We start from the raw sequence: 16,997 nt of genomic DNA, 5'->3' as shown, positions 1-16,997 counted from the left end.
TGGCATGCACCTGTAATCCCAGTTACTCGGGAGGCTGAGGCAGGAGAATTGCTTGAACCCAGGAGGTGGTGGTTGCAGTGAGCCAAGATTGTACCACTGCACTCCTGACTGGGTGACAGAGTAAGACTCCATCTCAAAAAAAAAAAAAAGAATGGGATTACAAATATTACAAAAAATATGTGCAAACTATCTGACAGGGGATTAATATGCAGAATATACAAAGAACTCAAACATCTCAACAGCAAAAAAAAAAAAAAAATCCAATTAAAAAAGGGGCAACTTTGGGAAGCTGAGGCAGGCAGATGGCTTCAGTCCAGGAATTTAACACCAGCCTGGGCAACATGGCAAAATCCTGTCTCTACAAAAAATTAGCCAAGCATGGTGGTGTGTGCTTGTAGTCCCAGCTACTCCGGAGGCTGATCTGAGAGGATAGCTTGAGCGTGGGAGGCAGAGGTTGCAGTCAGCCGAGATCCCACCACTGTACTCCAGCCTGGGTGACAGAGTGAGACCCTGTCTCAAAAAAAAAAGGGGAGGGGAGCAAATTCTCTGAATAGACATTTCTCAAAAGAAGACATACAAATGGCTAATATACAAAAAAATGCTCAACATCACTATCAGGAAAATGCAAATCAAAACCACAATGAGGTGTCATCTTACTTGTTAGGTGGCTATTGTCAAAAAGACCAAAAAAAAAAAAATAATAATAACAAATGCGGGCAAGTAAGCAGAGAAAAGGGAACACTTTTTATTTTTATTTTTTTTTGAGATGGAATCTCACTCTGTTGCCCAGGCTGGAGTGCAATGGCACCATCTCGGCTCACTGCAACCTCTGCCTCCTGGGTTCAAGCAATTCTTCTGCCTCAGTCTCCCAAGTAGGTTGGAACTACAGGTGCACGCCACCAAGCCCGGCTAATTTTTGTATTATTAGTAGAGAGACAGGGTTTCACCATATTGGCCAGGCTAGTCTCGAATCCCTGACCTGGAGTGCAATGGCACAATCTCAAAAAAAAAAAAAAAAAAAAATAGTCCTTGTCATGGTGTGCTATTGTGCGACTTAGGTTTAATACAAAAATCACTTGCTTAATCTACAAAGAACATTTACAATTGCCAATTAAAGAGTAGAATAGTAGAAATATATCAAGATTTGGAGTAAAAAAACACCCTGATTCCACAGATTTGAAGTTTATGGCAAATCACCTGATTTCTTCCTACCCTCAGTATCCTCCCCTGTAAATGGAGATAATATTGCTTGGGGTTGCGGGAATCAAAGGAGATAACGGACTTCATAGATTTGAAGTTTATGGCAAATCACTTGATTTTTCCTCCCTCAGTATGCTCCCCTGCAAATGGAAATAATATTGCTTGGGGTTGTGGGAATCAAAAGAGATAATGGACTTCACACTCTAAAGACAACCTGTTTACTATTCAGATACCTGAAATCTAAGGTGTGATGACAGACTGGCTTGCTCTTCAGGCTCAACTTCATAAAATAAATTTATGGAACCACAATACATATATTGAATTTTGTTAACTTGGAAATTAAAACTGGATTTTTTCCTCCTGATTTGGGAGAGTGGTTTCTAATTTCTAAAACATAACATCATCAGTTTATACATTTACACTGAAGGTGGGTGAGACTCTGGCCAAATACTGGTCATTTGTAAATGGCCCTCCTTAACAAGACAATCTGTACAGGAAATTACATTATAAAAAGAAAATATCACTGTATTTACTGGCAGTAGAAGGAATGTGAAGGAGCAAATAATTATCTATTACTACACTGAGATATGTATCCTATGGCCTGAATTTTCTGCTTTAAGAATATTTATTTTCTTCTTATAAAAGCAATACAGCATATGTTCACACAAAAACTTGTACACAATGTTCACGGCAGCATAATTCACAACAGCCAAAAAGTGGAAACAACCCAAATGTTCATAAACTGATAATGGATAAAAAAAAATGGTGTATAGTTCACAATGGAAGATTATAGAGCTATAAAAAGGAATAAGGCCGGGCGCTGTGGCTCACACCTGTAATCCCAGCACTTTGGGAGGCCCAGGTGGGTGGATCACAAGGTCAAAAGATCAAGACCATCCTGGCCAACATGGTGAAACGCCGTCTCTACTAAATATACAAAAATTAGCTGGGCATGGTGGCGCACGCCTGTAGTCCTAGCTACTCAGGAGGCTGAGGCAAGAGAATCGCTTAAACACAGGAGGCAGAGGTTGCAGTGAGCTGACATCACACCACTGCACTCCAGCCTGGTGACAGAGCAAGACTCCATCTCAAAAGAAAAAAAAAAAAGGAATAAAATTCGGACACAGAAACCTTGAAAACACTATGCTAACTGAAATAAGCCAGACACAAATGGAAAAATATCGTATGATTCCACTTACATGAGGTACCTAGAACAGGCAAATTCTTAGAAACAGAAAGTATAATAAAGGTTATAAAGGGTTAGGGTAGGAGGAATGAGGAGATACCATCTAATGAATACAGAATTTCCACATGGGATGATGAAAAGTTTTGGGTATGGATAGTGGTGATGGTTACACATTGTCAGTGTACTTAATGGCACTAAATTGTACACTTAAAAACGGTTAAAATAGGCTGGGCGTGGTGGCTCACGCATGTAATCCTAGCACTTTGGGAGGCTGAGGCAGGTGGATCAGGAGTTCGAGACCAGCCTGGTCAATGTGGTGAAACACTGTCTCTACCAAAAATAAAAAAAAATTATCCGGGCGTGGTGGCACAAGCCTGTAATCCCAGCTACCTGGGAGGCTGAGGCGGGAGAACCGCTTGAACCCGTGAGGCAGAGGTTGCAGTGAGCAGAGATCGTGCCACTGCACTCGAGCCTGGGTGACAGAGCAAAAATCCATCTCAAAAAAAAAAGGCCAGGTGCGGTGGCTCACACTTGTAATCCTAGCACTTTGGGAGGCCAAGGCAGGTGGGTCCCTTGAGGCCAGGAGTTCAAGACCAGTCTGGCCAACATGATGAAACCCCGTCTCTACTAAAAATACAAAAAATTAGCCAAGCATGGTGACGCATGCCTGCAGACCCAGCTACTCGGGAGGCTGAAGCACAAGCAGCACTTGAACCTAGGAGGTGGAGGTTACAGTGAGCCAAGATCATACCACTGCCCTCCAGCCTGGGCAACACAGTGAGACTCTGTCTCAAAACAAAAAAAAACAAAAGGTTAAAATAAAATAGTAAGTTTTATGTTATGTATATTTCATCACACACACAAAACATAAACCCTCTGGGCAGTTTGAATCACCATGCAATGAAGCAGTAGGTGGTAGGATCTCACTGTGTGTCTGACTAGCCCTTTCTCTGCATTGTTTGAGCTTCGACAGAATTTGCAAAAGGGTGGTGGTAAGGCTGAGCAGGACACTGGAAAGGCCAGAACAAAGGTGGTTGTTTCCCGCTCACATTACAGTTCCCGGTGGGCCATATTCATAGACAGACACCCGAAATGTAGGACGACCAGTCATGGATGTGTGGGGGCGTGACAGCCACTGTGAACAGTGCAGCCATCCTTGGATACCTCACTGCAGAGAAACTTGAAGTGACATCAAAGGCACCAAAAGATTTAAAGGTAAAGCTATTACCCCTCATCATTTACAACCTGCTATTAGTGAAGAAGAAGAATTGGACTCTCTCATCAAGGCTACAATTGCTGGTGATGGTGTCATTCCACACATTCGCAAGTCTCGGATTGGGAAGAAAGAACAACAGAAGACTATGTAAAGGATGCCTGGATTTCTTATTATCTCCGGTCTCTAATTAATCTAACAGCTCTAACAGTGTTGGTGATTCCAGGGGAATACAGGCATGCCCCACGACACCTGGCTAATTTTTAAAACTTTTTTTAGTGAAGACAAGGTCTCACTATGTTGCCCAGGCTGGTCTTGAACTCTCCTTTTTTTTTTTTTCTTTTTTTTTTTAAGATAGGGCCTGGCTCTGTTGCCCAGGCTGGAATGCAGTGGAACAATCACAAATTACACAGCCTTAGTCTTCCAGGCTCACATGATCCTCCCACCTCAGACTCCTGAGTAGCTGGTACTACAGGCAAGTGCCACCACACCTGGCTATTTTTTTTTTACTTTTTTAGAGATGGGGTCTTACTATGTTGCCCAGGGTGGTCTCGAACTCCTAGACTCAAGGAATCCTCCCACCTCAACCTCCCAAAGTTCTGGGATTATAAGTGCCTGAGCCACCATGCCCAAATGGACGTAGTGGATTTTGATTGAGATGACTATTTTTTAGATACTGCCTGGATTTTAATTATGATGCAGAAGTTATATCAACAAACATTTGGTTTTGTACATATATTACTTCTCCTCTGGCAATAGAGGTCATATCCCAAACTAAAAAAAAAAAAAAAACCCTCCGTGAATATTATAAAAGCCATTGAATTGCACATTTGAAATGAATGAATTGTATAATATGTGAATTATATCTCAATGAATTTTAAAAATAAAAAAGCAATACAGAACCATTTTAGGAAATCTGAAAAATGTTGGTAACTATAAAGAAAACAATGAAAGTAGCTTATAATCCTGCTCAAAAAACCCACAAGCAAAGCTAAACTATCCAGTGTTTAAGGATACACAGGTGGGTAATAAAACCATGAAGAAAAGTGAGAAAGTAATTACCATTCAAGTCAAGCTAGTAGTTTACTCTCTGAGGGGCAGTCAGTGGGTTTGGAAGGAAGTTCAGAAATGACTGTCAAGGTCTTATCTTTTTTTTTTTTTTAAACAGGTGGTGGTTACAAAGGTGTCTGCCATATAATATTCACTAGGGCACCCACTTGTTTTATGCCATTTTCTGTATTTGTGTTATATTTATCAGTAAATAATTTTTGGCCAGGAACAGTGGCTCATGCCTGTAATCCCAGCACTTTGGGAGGCTGAGGTGGGTGGATCACTTGAGCCCAGGAGTTCAAGACCACCCTGGGCAACATGGTGAAACCCCATCTCTACCAAAAGTACAAAAATTAGTCAGTGTCATAACCCAGTCTCAAAATTAATTAATTAAAAGTTTAAAATAAAAAAGTTTTTGGCCAGGCAGTGACTCATGCCTATAATCCCAGCACTACAGGAGGCCAAGGTGGGTGGATTGCTTAAGGCTAGGAGTTGAGATCAGCTGGGCAACACAGAGAGACCCCATATCTACAAAAAATTTAAAAATTAGGCCGGGTGCAGTGGCTCACACCTGTAATCCCAGCATTTTGGAAAGCCAAGGCGGGTGGATCACCTGAAGTCAGGAGTTGGAGACCATCCTGGCCAACATGGTGAAACCCTGTCTCTACTAAAAATACAAAAAATTAGCTGGGCATGGTGGCACACGCCTGTAATCCCAGCTACTCGGGAGGCTGAGGCAGGAGAATTGCTTGAACCCACGAGGCAGATGTTGCAGTGAGCCAAGATCAAGCCACTGCACTCCAGCCTGGGCGGGAGAGCAAGACTGTGTCTCGGAAAAAAAAAATAAATTAGCCAGATGTGGTGATGCATGCCTCTACTCCCTGCTACATGGGAGACTGACATGGGAAGATCACTTGAACCCAGGAGTTCAAGGCTGCAGTGAGCTATGATCATGCCACTGCACACCAGCCTGAGCGACAGAGCAAGACCCTGTATCAAAAAAAAAAAAAAAAAAAGAAGGAAAAGAAAAGAAAAAATGATAGATGCATAGTTCACTGGTTTTCAGTCTTAATTCCTTTATAATACATGTATTTAATGCTATACATTAAATGCATTAAACCCATTATACATTCCTCTAAACATGACTGTAGTTGTATTTCATATATTGATATGTAGTATTTTTATGAGCATTACAACGTATTTGCTAACTTCCATTATGATTTTTCCTTCAATCTTTATGCAAAAGGATGCAAAGCAAATCAAGAAAGGGAAGAGGGGCACAGGGCAAAGTCTGGAAGAAATCAAATGCAAGCTTCCAAGAATCCTCTCCCAGCGGAATCACAAAGGACACTCTTAATTCCTCTGGCACTGAATTGTGATAACACGTGAGAAGTGTTGTGTATCAGTGAAGCTTATTAGAGACTCAGTACCCAAGCTTTTACTGAGGGCTGGTCAGACAGGCACCCTCTGCCTAACACATACCAAAATTCCAGACTCCTAGAGGGAGTGCTAGTATTCAGCATAAACAACATTGCATGAACACACAACAGTGTAGGTCCAGTTAACTATTCATCAGTTAGGGAATGGTAGGAACCCTTCTGAAATCTAAGTTTCCAGACACCAGCCAAGGGTCAGCCTTGTAAGCAGTATTTTCTAAGAACAGCAGCCACAAAGGGAAAACAAACATAACAGAGAAGATGAAAGAGAAAAGCTGGTTCCTTAAAAAGACTAATACAGTTGACAGCCAGTAAAACTGATCAGGAAGAGAGAAAACCAAATAAATGAGGGTCAACTCTATATTTCTATAAACTAGCAATAAGGAAAAAATTATATATACTTATATACTATTTTCAAATGGCATCACAAATATCAAACATAGGAGTAAATCTAATAATTTTATAGGCAAAATGGAGAACTCAGTACAATACAGATGTTAATTTTTCCCACTCTGATCTATAGATTCAAAGTAATCTCAATTAAAACCCCAATAGAGGGCTGGGCACAGTGGCTTACACTTGTAAACCCGGTACTTTGGAAGGCCAAGGAGGGCGGATCACCCTGACTGAGGACAGGAACTCAAGACCAGCCTGGCCAACATGGTGAAATGCCATCTCTACTAAAAATACAAAAAACAGCCAGGCGTGTTGGTGGGTGCCTGTAATCCCAGCTACTCTGGGGGCTGAGGCAGGAGAATGGCTTGAACCTGGGAGGCAGAGGTTGCAGTGCGCCAAGATTGTGCCACTCCTGCTGGGCGACAGAGGAAGACTGTCTTAAAAAAAAAAACCAACAACAATAGATTCTATTTTGGGGAGGGAGAGGACTTTGCAAGTTGATTCTGAAGCTTTCATAGAATTACAAAAGACCAAGAGTAGCTTAGACATTCTTAAAAGTACTAGATAAGCAGTCTTACTCAGATATCAGGCTTATTGCAAGGCTACATATTAAGACATCACGATTTTGTAGCAGAAACAAATTGACCAAAGGAACGAGGTACATAGCCAAGAAACAGACTTGGCCTTAATGGACACTTGAGTAATGATAAAAATGGCACTATAGAGCAGGTTTTTCAATAAACTGTGCTAGGACAATTACATACCCATGTGAAAAAAAAAGAAACAAGATCCCTAACTCACATGATCAACAAAAGCCAATTTCAGGAGGTCTGGATAATAAAATGTAAACAGCATAATGAGTTCTTAAAGATAATACAGAATATCTTAAGCCAGGCATGGTGGCCCGCACCTGTAATCCCAGCACTTTGGGAAGCTGAGGCAAGCGAATTGCTTGAGCCCAGCAGTTTGACACCAGCTTGGGAAATGCGATGAAAGCCCATCTCTACAAAAAATACAAAAATTCGCTGGGTGTGGTGGCACACACCTGTAGTGCCATCTATTTGGGAGGCTGAGATGGAAGGACTGCTTAAGCCTGGGAGGTTGAGGCTGCAGTGACCCTGATCGTGCCACTGCAATCCAGCCTGTGTGACAGTGGGAGACCCTGTCTCCAAAAAACAAAAACCAGAATATCTTCATGACATCAGGGAAGAAATAGATTCCTTAAACCTGAGAGAACACATATTAATTATAAAGGAAAAGACACAAATTTTACTAAGTTAATTTTTTTTTTCTTTTTTTTTTTTGAGACAGAGTCTCACTCTGTCACCCAGGCTGGAGTATAGTGGCACCATCCCGGCTCAATGCAACCTCTGCCTCCTGGGTTCAAGTGATTCTCCTGCTTCAGCCTCCCAAGTAGCTGGGATTATAGGCATGCGACACCACATCTGGCTGATTTTATTTTTATTTATTTGTTTGTTTATTTGAGACTGAGTTTTGCTCTTGTTGCCCAGGCTGGAGTGCAATGGCGCAATCTTGGCTCATCGCAACCTCCACCTCACAGGTTCAAGCGATTCTCTCACCTCAGCCTCCTGAGTAGCTGGGATTACAGGCATGCGCCACCATGCCCGGCAAATTTTATATTTTTAGTAGAGACGGGGTTTCTCCATGTTGGTCAGGCTGGTCTCGAACTCCCGATCTCAGGTGATCCGCCCACCTCGGCCTCCCAAAGTGCTGGGATTACAGGCATGAGCCACTACTCCCGGCCTGATTTTTTAATTTTTAGTAGAGATGGGGTTTTGCCATGTTGGCCAGGCTGGTCTTGAACTCCTGACCTCAAATGATCTGCCTGCGTCGGCCTCCCAAAGTGCTGGGATTACAAGGGTTGAGCCACTGTGCCTGGCTTTCCTTTTCTTTTCTTTGTTTCTTTTTTGAGAGTTTCACTCTGTTGCCCAGGCTGGAGTGCAGGGGTGCCATCTCGGCTCACTGTAACCCCCACCTCACAGGTTCAAGCAATTCTCCTGCCTCAGCCTCCCAAGTAGCTGGGACTACAGGCACACACCACCACACCCAGCTAATTTTTATATTATTAGCAGAGACAGGGTTTTGCCATGTTGGTCAGGCTTGTCTCTAACTCCTGACGTCAAGTGATCCACCCTCCTTGGCCTCTCAAAGTGCTAGAATTCCAGGCGTAAGCCACGGCACCCGGCTTAAAATTTAAAACACCTTCATTCATCAAATGATGAAGAGAGCAGAGGGAGAAGATATTTATCACACATAAAACATACAAAAGATTCATATTCAAAAATAGAAAACCTCCTATATATTAATTAGTACAAATACTCAATATACAACTCATTAGAAAAACAGGAATAAGACTTGAATATGTACTTCAAAAAGAGAAAATCCAGATACCCAATAAACACATAAAAAGGTACTAAGCCCCAGCACTTTGGGAGGCCGAGATGGGCAGATCACGAGTTCAAGACCAGCCTGGCCAACATAGTGAAACTCCGTCTCTACTAGTAATACAAAAATTAGCCAGACGTGGTGGTGCGTGACTGTAGTTCCAGCTACTTGGGAGGCTGAGGCAGGAGAATTGCTTGAACCCAGGGGATGCAGGTTGCAGTGAGCCGAGATCATGCCACTGCACTCCAGCCTGGGCAACAGAGGGAGACGCCATCTCAAAAAAAAAAAAAAAAAAAAAAAAAAAAGGTACTAAGCCACAACAGGAATTCAGGAAATGAAAATAGGAATCACAATGAGGCTGGCACATGGCTCACGCCTATAATCCCAGTACTTTGGGAGAGTGAGGCAGGAGAATCACTTGAGCTCTGGAGTTCAGGACCAGCGTGGGCAACCAAGCAAGACCCTGTCTCCACACACACACACACACACACACACACACACACACACACAATTAGCCAGACACAGTGGTGCATATCTGTAGTCCCAGCTACTTGGGAGGCTGCGGAGGGAGGATTGCATGAGCTGCAGGTCGAGGGTGCAGTGAGCCATGATCATGCCACTGTACTCCAGCCTGGGTAAAAGAATGAGATCCTGTCCAAAAAAAAAAAAAAAGAAAAAAAGAAAAAAGAAACACACACACACACACACACACACACACACACACACACGAACAATGAGACATACCTACCAGATTAGTATAGTGTTGGTAAGTCAATGAACATGTTCATACACTGCCAGCAAGAGTATAAACTGGTACAAACAATTCAGAAAATCATTATCTAGCAAAATTGAAGATTCCCATAATCTTTGGTCCACAATCTATTCTGAGGTGGATACCGTAGAACAGTGGTTGATTATCAAAGTGTGATACCAAAGCCAACAGCATAACCATCACTTGGGAACTTACTAGAAATACAGATGGTTAGCCGGGCGCAGTGGCTCACACCTGTAATCCCAGCACTTTGAGAGGCTGAGGCGGGCAATCATGAGGTCAAGAGATTGAGACCATCCTGGCCAACATGGTGAAACCCTGTCTCTACCAAAAATACAAAAATTAGCTGGGCGTGGTGGCACACGCCTGTAGTCCCAACTACTCAAGAGGCTGAGGCAGGAGAATCGCTTGAATCCGGGAGGTAGAGGTTGCAGTGAGCTGAGACTGCACCACTGCACTCCAGCCTGGCGACAGAGTGAGACTCCGTCTCAAAAAAAAAAAAAAGGAAGAAATTCTGTCATTTTCGACAACATGAATTTCGGAAATGGAGAACATTATATTAAGTGAAATACTCCAAACACACAAAGACAAATATGACCTGTTCTCACTTATATGTGGAATCTAAAACAATTGAATGCATAGAAACAGAGAGGAGAATGGTGGTTACCAAAGGCTAGGAGTAGGAAGAATTGGGAAGATGGTAATCAAAGGACACAAAGCCACAAAGCCTCAGTTAAATAGGAGAACTACAGTTGATTTTTTTTTTTTTTTTTTTTTTTTTTTTGAGACAGTCTCACTCTGTCGCCCAGGCTGGAGTGTAGTGGAGCAATCTTGGCTCACTGCAAGCTCCGCCTCCCAGGTCCACGCCATTCTCCTGCCTCAGCCTCCCAAGTAGCTGGGACTACAGGCGCCTGCCACCACGCCCAGCTCATTTTTTTTTGTATTTTTAGTAGAGACGGGGTTTCACCATGTTAGCCAGGATAGTCTCGATCTCCTGACCTCATGATCCGACCGCGTTGGCCTCCCAAAGTGCTGGGATTACAGGCGTGAGCCACCGCGCCCAGCCAGTTGATTTTTAATACCTATTGAACAGCATGGCGACTATAGTTAACAATTCAGTACTACAATTTTTTTTTTTTTTTTTTTGAGATAGAGTTTCACTCTGTCATCCAGGCTGGAGTGCAGTGGCGCAATCTCCAATCTCGGCTCACTGCAACCTCCAAATCCCAGATTCAAGTGATTCTCCTGCCTCAGCTTCCCGAGTAGCTGGGATTACAGTAGCGTGCCACCATGCCAGACTAATTTTTGTATTTTTAGCAGAGACAGGGTCTTGCCATGTCAGCCAGGCTGGTCTCCAACTCCTGACCTCAGGTAATCCACCCGCCTCAGCCTCTGAAAGTGCTGGGATTGGCCGGGCCCAGTGGCTCATGCCTGTAACCCCAGCACTCTGGGAAGTCAAGGCGGGTGGATCACGAGGTCAGGAGTTTGAGACCAGCCTGACCAACATGGTGAAACCCTGTCTCTACTAAAAATTCAAAAAAAATTAGCCACGCGTGGTGGTGTGCACCTGTAATCCCAGCTACCCAGGAGGCTGAGGCAGGAGAATCGCTTGAACCCAGGAGGCGGAAGTTGCAGTGAGCTGAGATCATGCCACTGCACTCCAGCCTGGGCGACAGAGCAAGACTCTGTCTAAAATAAAACAAAACAAAACGAAACAAAACAAAAAACCAAAGTGCTGGGATTGCCAGCATGAGTCACCATGCCCGAGTACTATATATTTCAGTATCCCTAAGAGAGTAAATCTCAAATCTTCTCATCACAAAAAATGTCAAGGCTGGGTGCAGCATCTAACACCTGTAGTCCGAGCACTTTGGGAGGTGGGCAGATTGCTTGAGCCCAGGAGTTCAAGACCAGCCTAGGCAACGTGGTGAAACCCCATTTCTACAAAAAATACAAAAATTCACCAGACATGGTGGTGCATTACTGAAGTCCCAGCTATTTGGGGGTCTGAGGCATGAAAATTGCTTGATCCCAGGAGGCTGAGGCTGCAGTGAGCCATGATCACACCACTGCACTCCAGCCTGGGCAACAAAGCGAGACCCTGTCTCAAAAGAAAAAAAAAGTCAAATACTTGAGGTGACAGATAAGTTAAATAGCTTGATTTCATCATTTTACATTTATTAAAAAATCATAACATCAGCCGGGCATGGTGGCTGATGCCTGTAATCCCAGTCAGGAGCTTGAGACCAGCCTGGCCAACATGGTGAAACCCTATCTGTATTAAAAATACAAAAACTGGCTGGGCGCCGTGGCTCATGCCTGTAATCCCAGCACTTTGGGAGGCCAAGGCAGGCGGATCACAAGCTCAGAAGATCAAGACCATCCTGGCTAACATGGTGAAACCCCGTCTCTACTAAAAATACAAAAAATTAGCCGGGCGTGGTGGTGGGCACCTGTAGTCCCAGGTACTTGGGAGGCTGAGGCAGAAGAATGGCATGAACCTGGGAGGCAGAGTTTGCACTGAGCCAAGATTGTGCCACTACACTCCAGCCTGGGCGACAGAGCTAGACTCCGTCTCAAAAAAACAAAAATACAAATATTAGCTGGGCATGGTGGTGGGCGCCTGTAATCCCAGCTACTTGGGAGGCTGAGGCAGAAGAATTGTTTGAATCCCTGAGGTGGAGGTTGCAGTGAGCCAAGATTGTGCCATTGCAACTCCAGCCTGGGCGACAGGGCGAGACTCCGTCTCAAAAAAACAAAAAATAATAAATAAATAATAACATCACTTTGTATCCTATAAATACATACAACTATAACTTGTCAATATATAAAAAAAGGAATTTAAAAACTGAAAACAGTCCAAATGCCCATCAGCAAAATAGATGAACTGAAATATTCTTACAATGTAATTTTTTTTTTTTTTGAGATGGAGTTTTGCTCTTATTGCCCTGGCTGGAGTGCAATGGCACAATCTTAGCTTACCACAACCTCTGCCTCCCGGGTTCAAGCAATTCTCCTGCCTCAGCCTCCCCAATAGCTGGGATTACAGACATGTGCCACCACACCCGGCTAATTTTGTATTTTTAGTAGAGACGGGGTTTTACCATATTGGTCAGACTGGTCTCAGACTCCTGGCCTCAGATGATCTGCCCACCTCGGCCTCCCAAAGTGCGGGCACTACAGTGCTGGGATTACAGGCGTGAGCCACTGCGCCGGCCAATAATCTATTTCTTTACCTGGGTTATGGTTACATTGTTTGTTTCAAAATGATATCTTAAATGATACATTTTCCCATACCTTTCTGAATCTGCATATTTAACACCTAAGGCTGGGGCACGGTGGCTCACACCTGTAATCCCAGCACTTTGGGAGGCCAAGACAGGCAGATCACTTGAGGCCAGGAGTTCAAGACCAGCCAGACCAACATGGCGAAGCTCCTTCTCTACTAATATAAAAAAATTACCTGGGCGTGGTGGCATGTACCTGTAATCCCAGTTACTCGGGAGATTAAGGCAGGAGAATCACTGAACCCGGGAGGCAGAGGCTTCAGTGAGCCAAGATCACGCCATTGCACTCCAGCCTGGGCAACAGAGCAAGACTCTGTCTCAAACAAACAAACAAAAAAAACTTAAAGGAAATACATTCCCTTCTTAGCCTCCCCAACCTAAAGCAGCAGGATATTTGATGAAACCAGGCTGAGGCAGGAGAATTGCTTGAACTGGGAGGCAGAGGTTGCAGTGAGCCACGATCGCGCCACTGCACTCCAACCTGAGCGACAGAGCAAAACTCCATCTCAAAAAAAAAAAAAAAGAAAGAAACTATGCCAGAGTTAGAGGCCACAGAGCTTCATATTAAGGCCATCGTTAATTTGCTTGAGAAGATGAAATAAAGCAGGCCTAAAGAGTACTCTGCGGACCATGTAGTAAACACTGTCAGGGTGCTGGTTCAGCTTACGAGGACTCCTCCTATGAGAACGTCTATCAACAGGGGCAGGATCTCAGCAGCTATGCTTGAACTCAATGACCTTCCTCCAAGTCCTAGTTGATTACACTGGGGGAAAAAACTGACCCTTGCTGGATCACCCAAATTCATTCTCCCACGATGAAATTTTGAAGCACAAAGATGGCTCTGCTCGGGAAGAAGGGTCCATAATACCTGCTGAATAGGTCCTCAAACAGTTCTCACTCCCACTTTGCCCAAGACCCAGTGGATTTTATAAGAAACTTCTGTATATTCGTAGCACCCTAAGTTGCAAGCTACAGGAACCCAATTCAAATTAGTTTAAGAAAAAAAAGAGCATAACAGTAAGTGTCCCTCAGCAAAACTGACAAGTCTTTACCTAGATCAACCAATAAGAAAAGAGAGAACACACAGATCACCAAAATTAGGTATGAAAGAGAAGACATTATCACTGACCCTTCATAAATTAAAATAATTATAAGGGCATAAAATTAACTTTATGCCAACAAATTAGACAACATAAATGAAATGGAAAAATTTCTAGAAAAACTGAAATTACCAAAATTAACTCAGGAAGAAACACAGCTGGGCTCAGTGGCTCATGCCTGTAATCCCAGTACTTTGGGAGGCCAAGGCAGGTGGGTCATTTCAGGTCACGAGTTTAAGACAAGCCAGGCCAACATGGTAAAACCCCATCTCTACTAAAAATACAAAAATTAGCCAGGCGTGGTGGCATGCGTCTGTAATCTCAGCTACTCGGGAGGCTGAGGCAGGAGAATTGCTTGAACCAGGGAGGCAGAGGTTGCAGTGAGCCAAGATCTCACCACCATACTCCAGCCTGGGTGACAAGAGTAAGACTCCATCTCAAAAAACAAACAAAAACAATAAATAGAAACCTAATAGATCTCTAACAAGTAAAAACAATTAAATGAGTAATTAAAAATTTTCCTACAGAGGCCAGGCTTGGTAGCTCACACCTGTAATCCCAGCACTTTGGGAGGCTGAGGCAGCAAGACTGCTTGAGCTCAGGAGTTAGAAACTGCACTGAGCTGTGATCGTGCCACTGTACTCCAGTCCAGGCAACAGAGCAAGACCCTGTCTCTAAAATAAATAATTTTTCCTACAATAAAAAAGCACAGATAGTTTCAGTGATTAATTTTACCAAAGATTTAAAAAGAAATAATAGGCCGAGCACTATGGCTCAACACCTGTAATCCCAGCACTTTGGGAGGTGGAGGTGGGAAGATCACCTCAGGAATTTGAGACCAGCCCGGCCAACATGATGGAGAATCGCTTGAACTGGGCAGGCAGAGACTGCAGTGAGCCGAGACTATACCACTGCACTCCAGCCTGGGCAACAGAGCGAGACTCCATCTCAAAAATAAATAAATAAATAAATAAATAAATAAATATCATAACAATGCTCTATAAACTCTCCCAGAAAATAGAGGAACACTTCCAAATTCATTGAGACCAATATCACCATCATACCAAAGACAAAGATATTACCAAAAAGAAAAAAAAAAGACCAATAGACCTCGTGACAAAGATATTGCTAAAAAGAAAAAAAAAAAGACCAATAGACATAAAAATCCTCAAAAAATAGTAGCAAACCAAATCCAACAATGTATAAAAAACCATTGCGATGGTTAATATTAAGCGTCAACTTGACTGAATTGAAGGATGCAAAGTATTGTTTCTGGGTGTATCTGGGTGTTGCCAGAAGAGATTAACATTTGAGTCAGTGGACTAGGAGAGGAAGGCCCACCCACAATGTGGGTGGGCACCATCCAATGGCTGCCAGCACAGCTAGGAAAAGCAGGCAGAAGGTAGGAGAAGCTGACTTGCTAAGTCTTCTGGCTTGCATCTTTCTCCCATGCTGGATGTTTCCTGCCCTCGAACATCAGACTCCATGTTCTTTGGCTGTTGGATTCTTGGACTTACACCAATGGTTTACCAGGGGCTCGCAAGCCTTTGGCCACAGATTGAAGGCTGCACTGTTGGCTTCCTTACTTTTGAGGTACTGGGACTTGGACTGAGCCACTACTGGCTTCCTTGCTCCTCAACTTGCAGACTGCCTATCACGGGACCTCACCTTGTGATTGTGTGAGTCAATTCTCCTTAACAAACTCCCTTTCACATATACATATATCCTATTAGTTCTGTTCCTTTAGAGGATCCTGACTAACACAACTATATGCCATATAAACACCATGACTAAGTGGGATTTATCCCAGGAATGCAAGGCTGATTTAACATTCGAAAATCAATTTATGTAATATACCTATTAATAGAAAAAAGAGCAAAAACCACACGATTATCTCAATAAATGTACAAAAACCATGTGACAAAATCCATTAACATTCATGATAAAACCTATGAAAGGTCACAAGAAAATAGATGAAATACTAAAATAGGATAATTTGAAGATGGTATATTTACAAACTTGTGGGTATAGAGGAACTACAAGAAACAGTGCAGGAACCTGAAGCTAGTAGAAGCTAAGGTGGTACTACCTCTAGGCCCAAAGAGATGAGGGGAGGGAACAATTACCAAAACCCAGAAAGGGAGAGTTACACAGAGTCTGCCACATTATAAGGTGCCGAGAGCTTCATTGGAGAGATACAGTCAACTGAAGGTAAAAGTCTGAAAGCAACCATGATCAAAAGTAGAAGACACGAGAGCCGGCCAACCTGGATGATATAACTTCAAAGCTCAGGAAAATAATACGCACTTCTGCTCAGAGTCAAATTTTAATGATTGATATTTCCATGCACTACTCAGAATGTTTTTTGACTGTAACATAATGTACGAAATGTATATTATCTTATAGATAAAAAACTCGAAATATCAATGACAAAAAAAACTTACCCACAGTTACTACCTCACTCATAATTTATAATTTTTTTCATACACAAAATGTTTACAGTTTTATATGAACCATCATTCCAGTTATATTTTTTTCTCAAGTCCCATCACTCACCTGGAATCAACCTTCTTCTCCATTCTCTGCTTAATCACTTTTTGATGGAAATTGTGGCTTGATATACACTTCTCAGTGAGCAGATTCTTCATGAATCAAAGTCTTTTATCTTCCCCTTCTAACTACAAGAAAAAGGGGAATAAAAAAGAGAAAATGATTTGCAGCCTCTCAGGAGCCACATTTCTGAACGGCTACATGCCAGCTCCTAGTCTCCTACCCTCCTTAATTCAACACTAGATGAACGTGGGCTAGGTCTCTGACTTAAAATATTATATTTAAATTACATTTTTTTTTATCTTTTGAGATGAAGTGTTGCTCTTTCACCCAGGCTGGAGTGCAGTGGCATGATCTCAGCTCACTGCAACCTCCACCTCCTGGGCTCAAGCAATTCTCCT

At 42.9% G+C, this 16,997-nt stretch overlaps 1 protein-coding gene and 1 pseudogene across 50 annotated transcripts in view; one reads left to right on the top strand and one right to left on the bottom strand.

Annotated features, from left to right (window-relative positions):
* The window catches only part of SFI1 (SFI1 centrin binding protein), a 128,766-nt gene that overhangs the window by 90,645 nt on the left and 21,124 nt on the right, over nt 1-16,997 (bottom strand). For 39 of the 50 annotated variants that reach the window (XR_010125947.1, XR_010125945.1, XR_010125946.1 and 36 more), the window contains exon 2: nt 16,603-16,724. Coding sequence is in view for 47 of the 50 variants with exons in the window: in XM_054470395.2 (XP_054326370.2) it covers nt 16,603-16,694 (92 nt within the window). In the remaining 3 variants the exon portion in view is untranslated. The remainder of the gene's footprint in view (nt 1-16,602; nt 16,725-16,997) is intronic. The other 11 variants (XM_063663174.1, XM_054470389.2, XM_063663194.1 and 8 more) reach the window with 1 other exon arrangement.
* LOC134739354 (histone H2A.Z-like) lies at nt 711-3,753 on the top strand (annotated as a pseudogene).

The sequence above is a fragment of the Pongo pygmaeus genome, chromosome 23 (genome assembly GCF_028885625.2).
Source record: "Pongo pygmaeus isolate AG05252 chromosome 23, NHGRI_mPonPyg2-v2.0_pri, whole genome shotgun sequence".
Lineage (NCBI taxonomy): Eukaryota > Metazoa > Chordata > Mammalia > Primates > Hominidae > Pongo > Pongo pygmaeus.
Note: the sequence above shows the minus strand (reverse complement) of the source record. Positions and strands in the feature narration are given on the sequence as shown.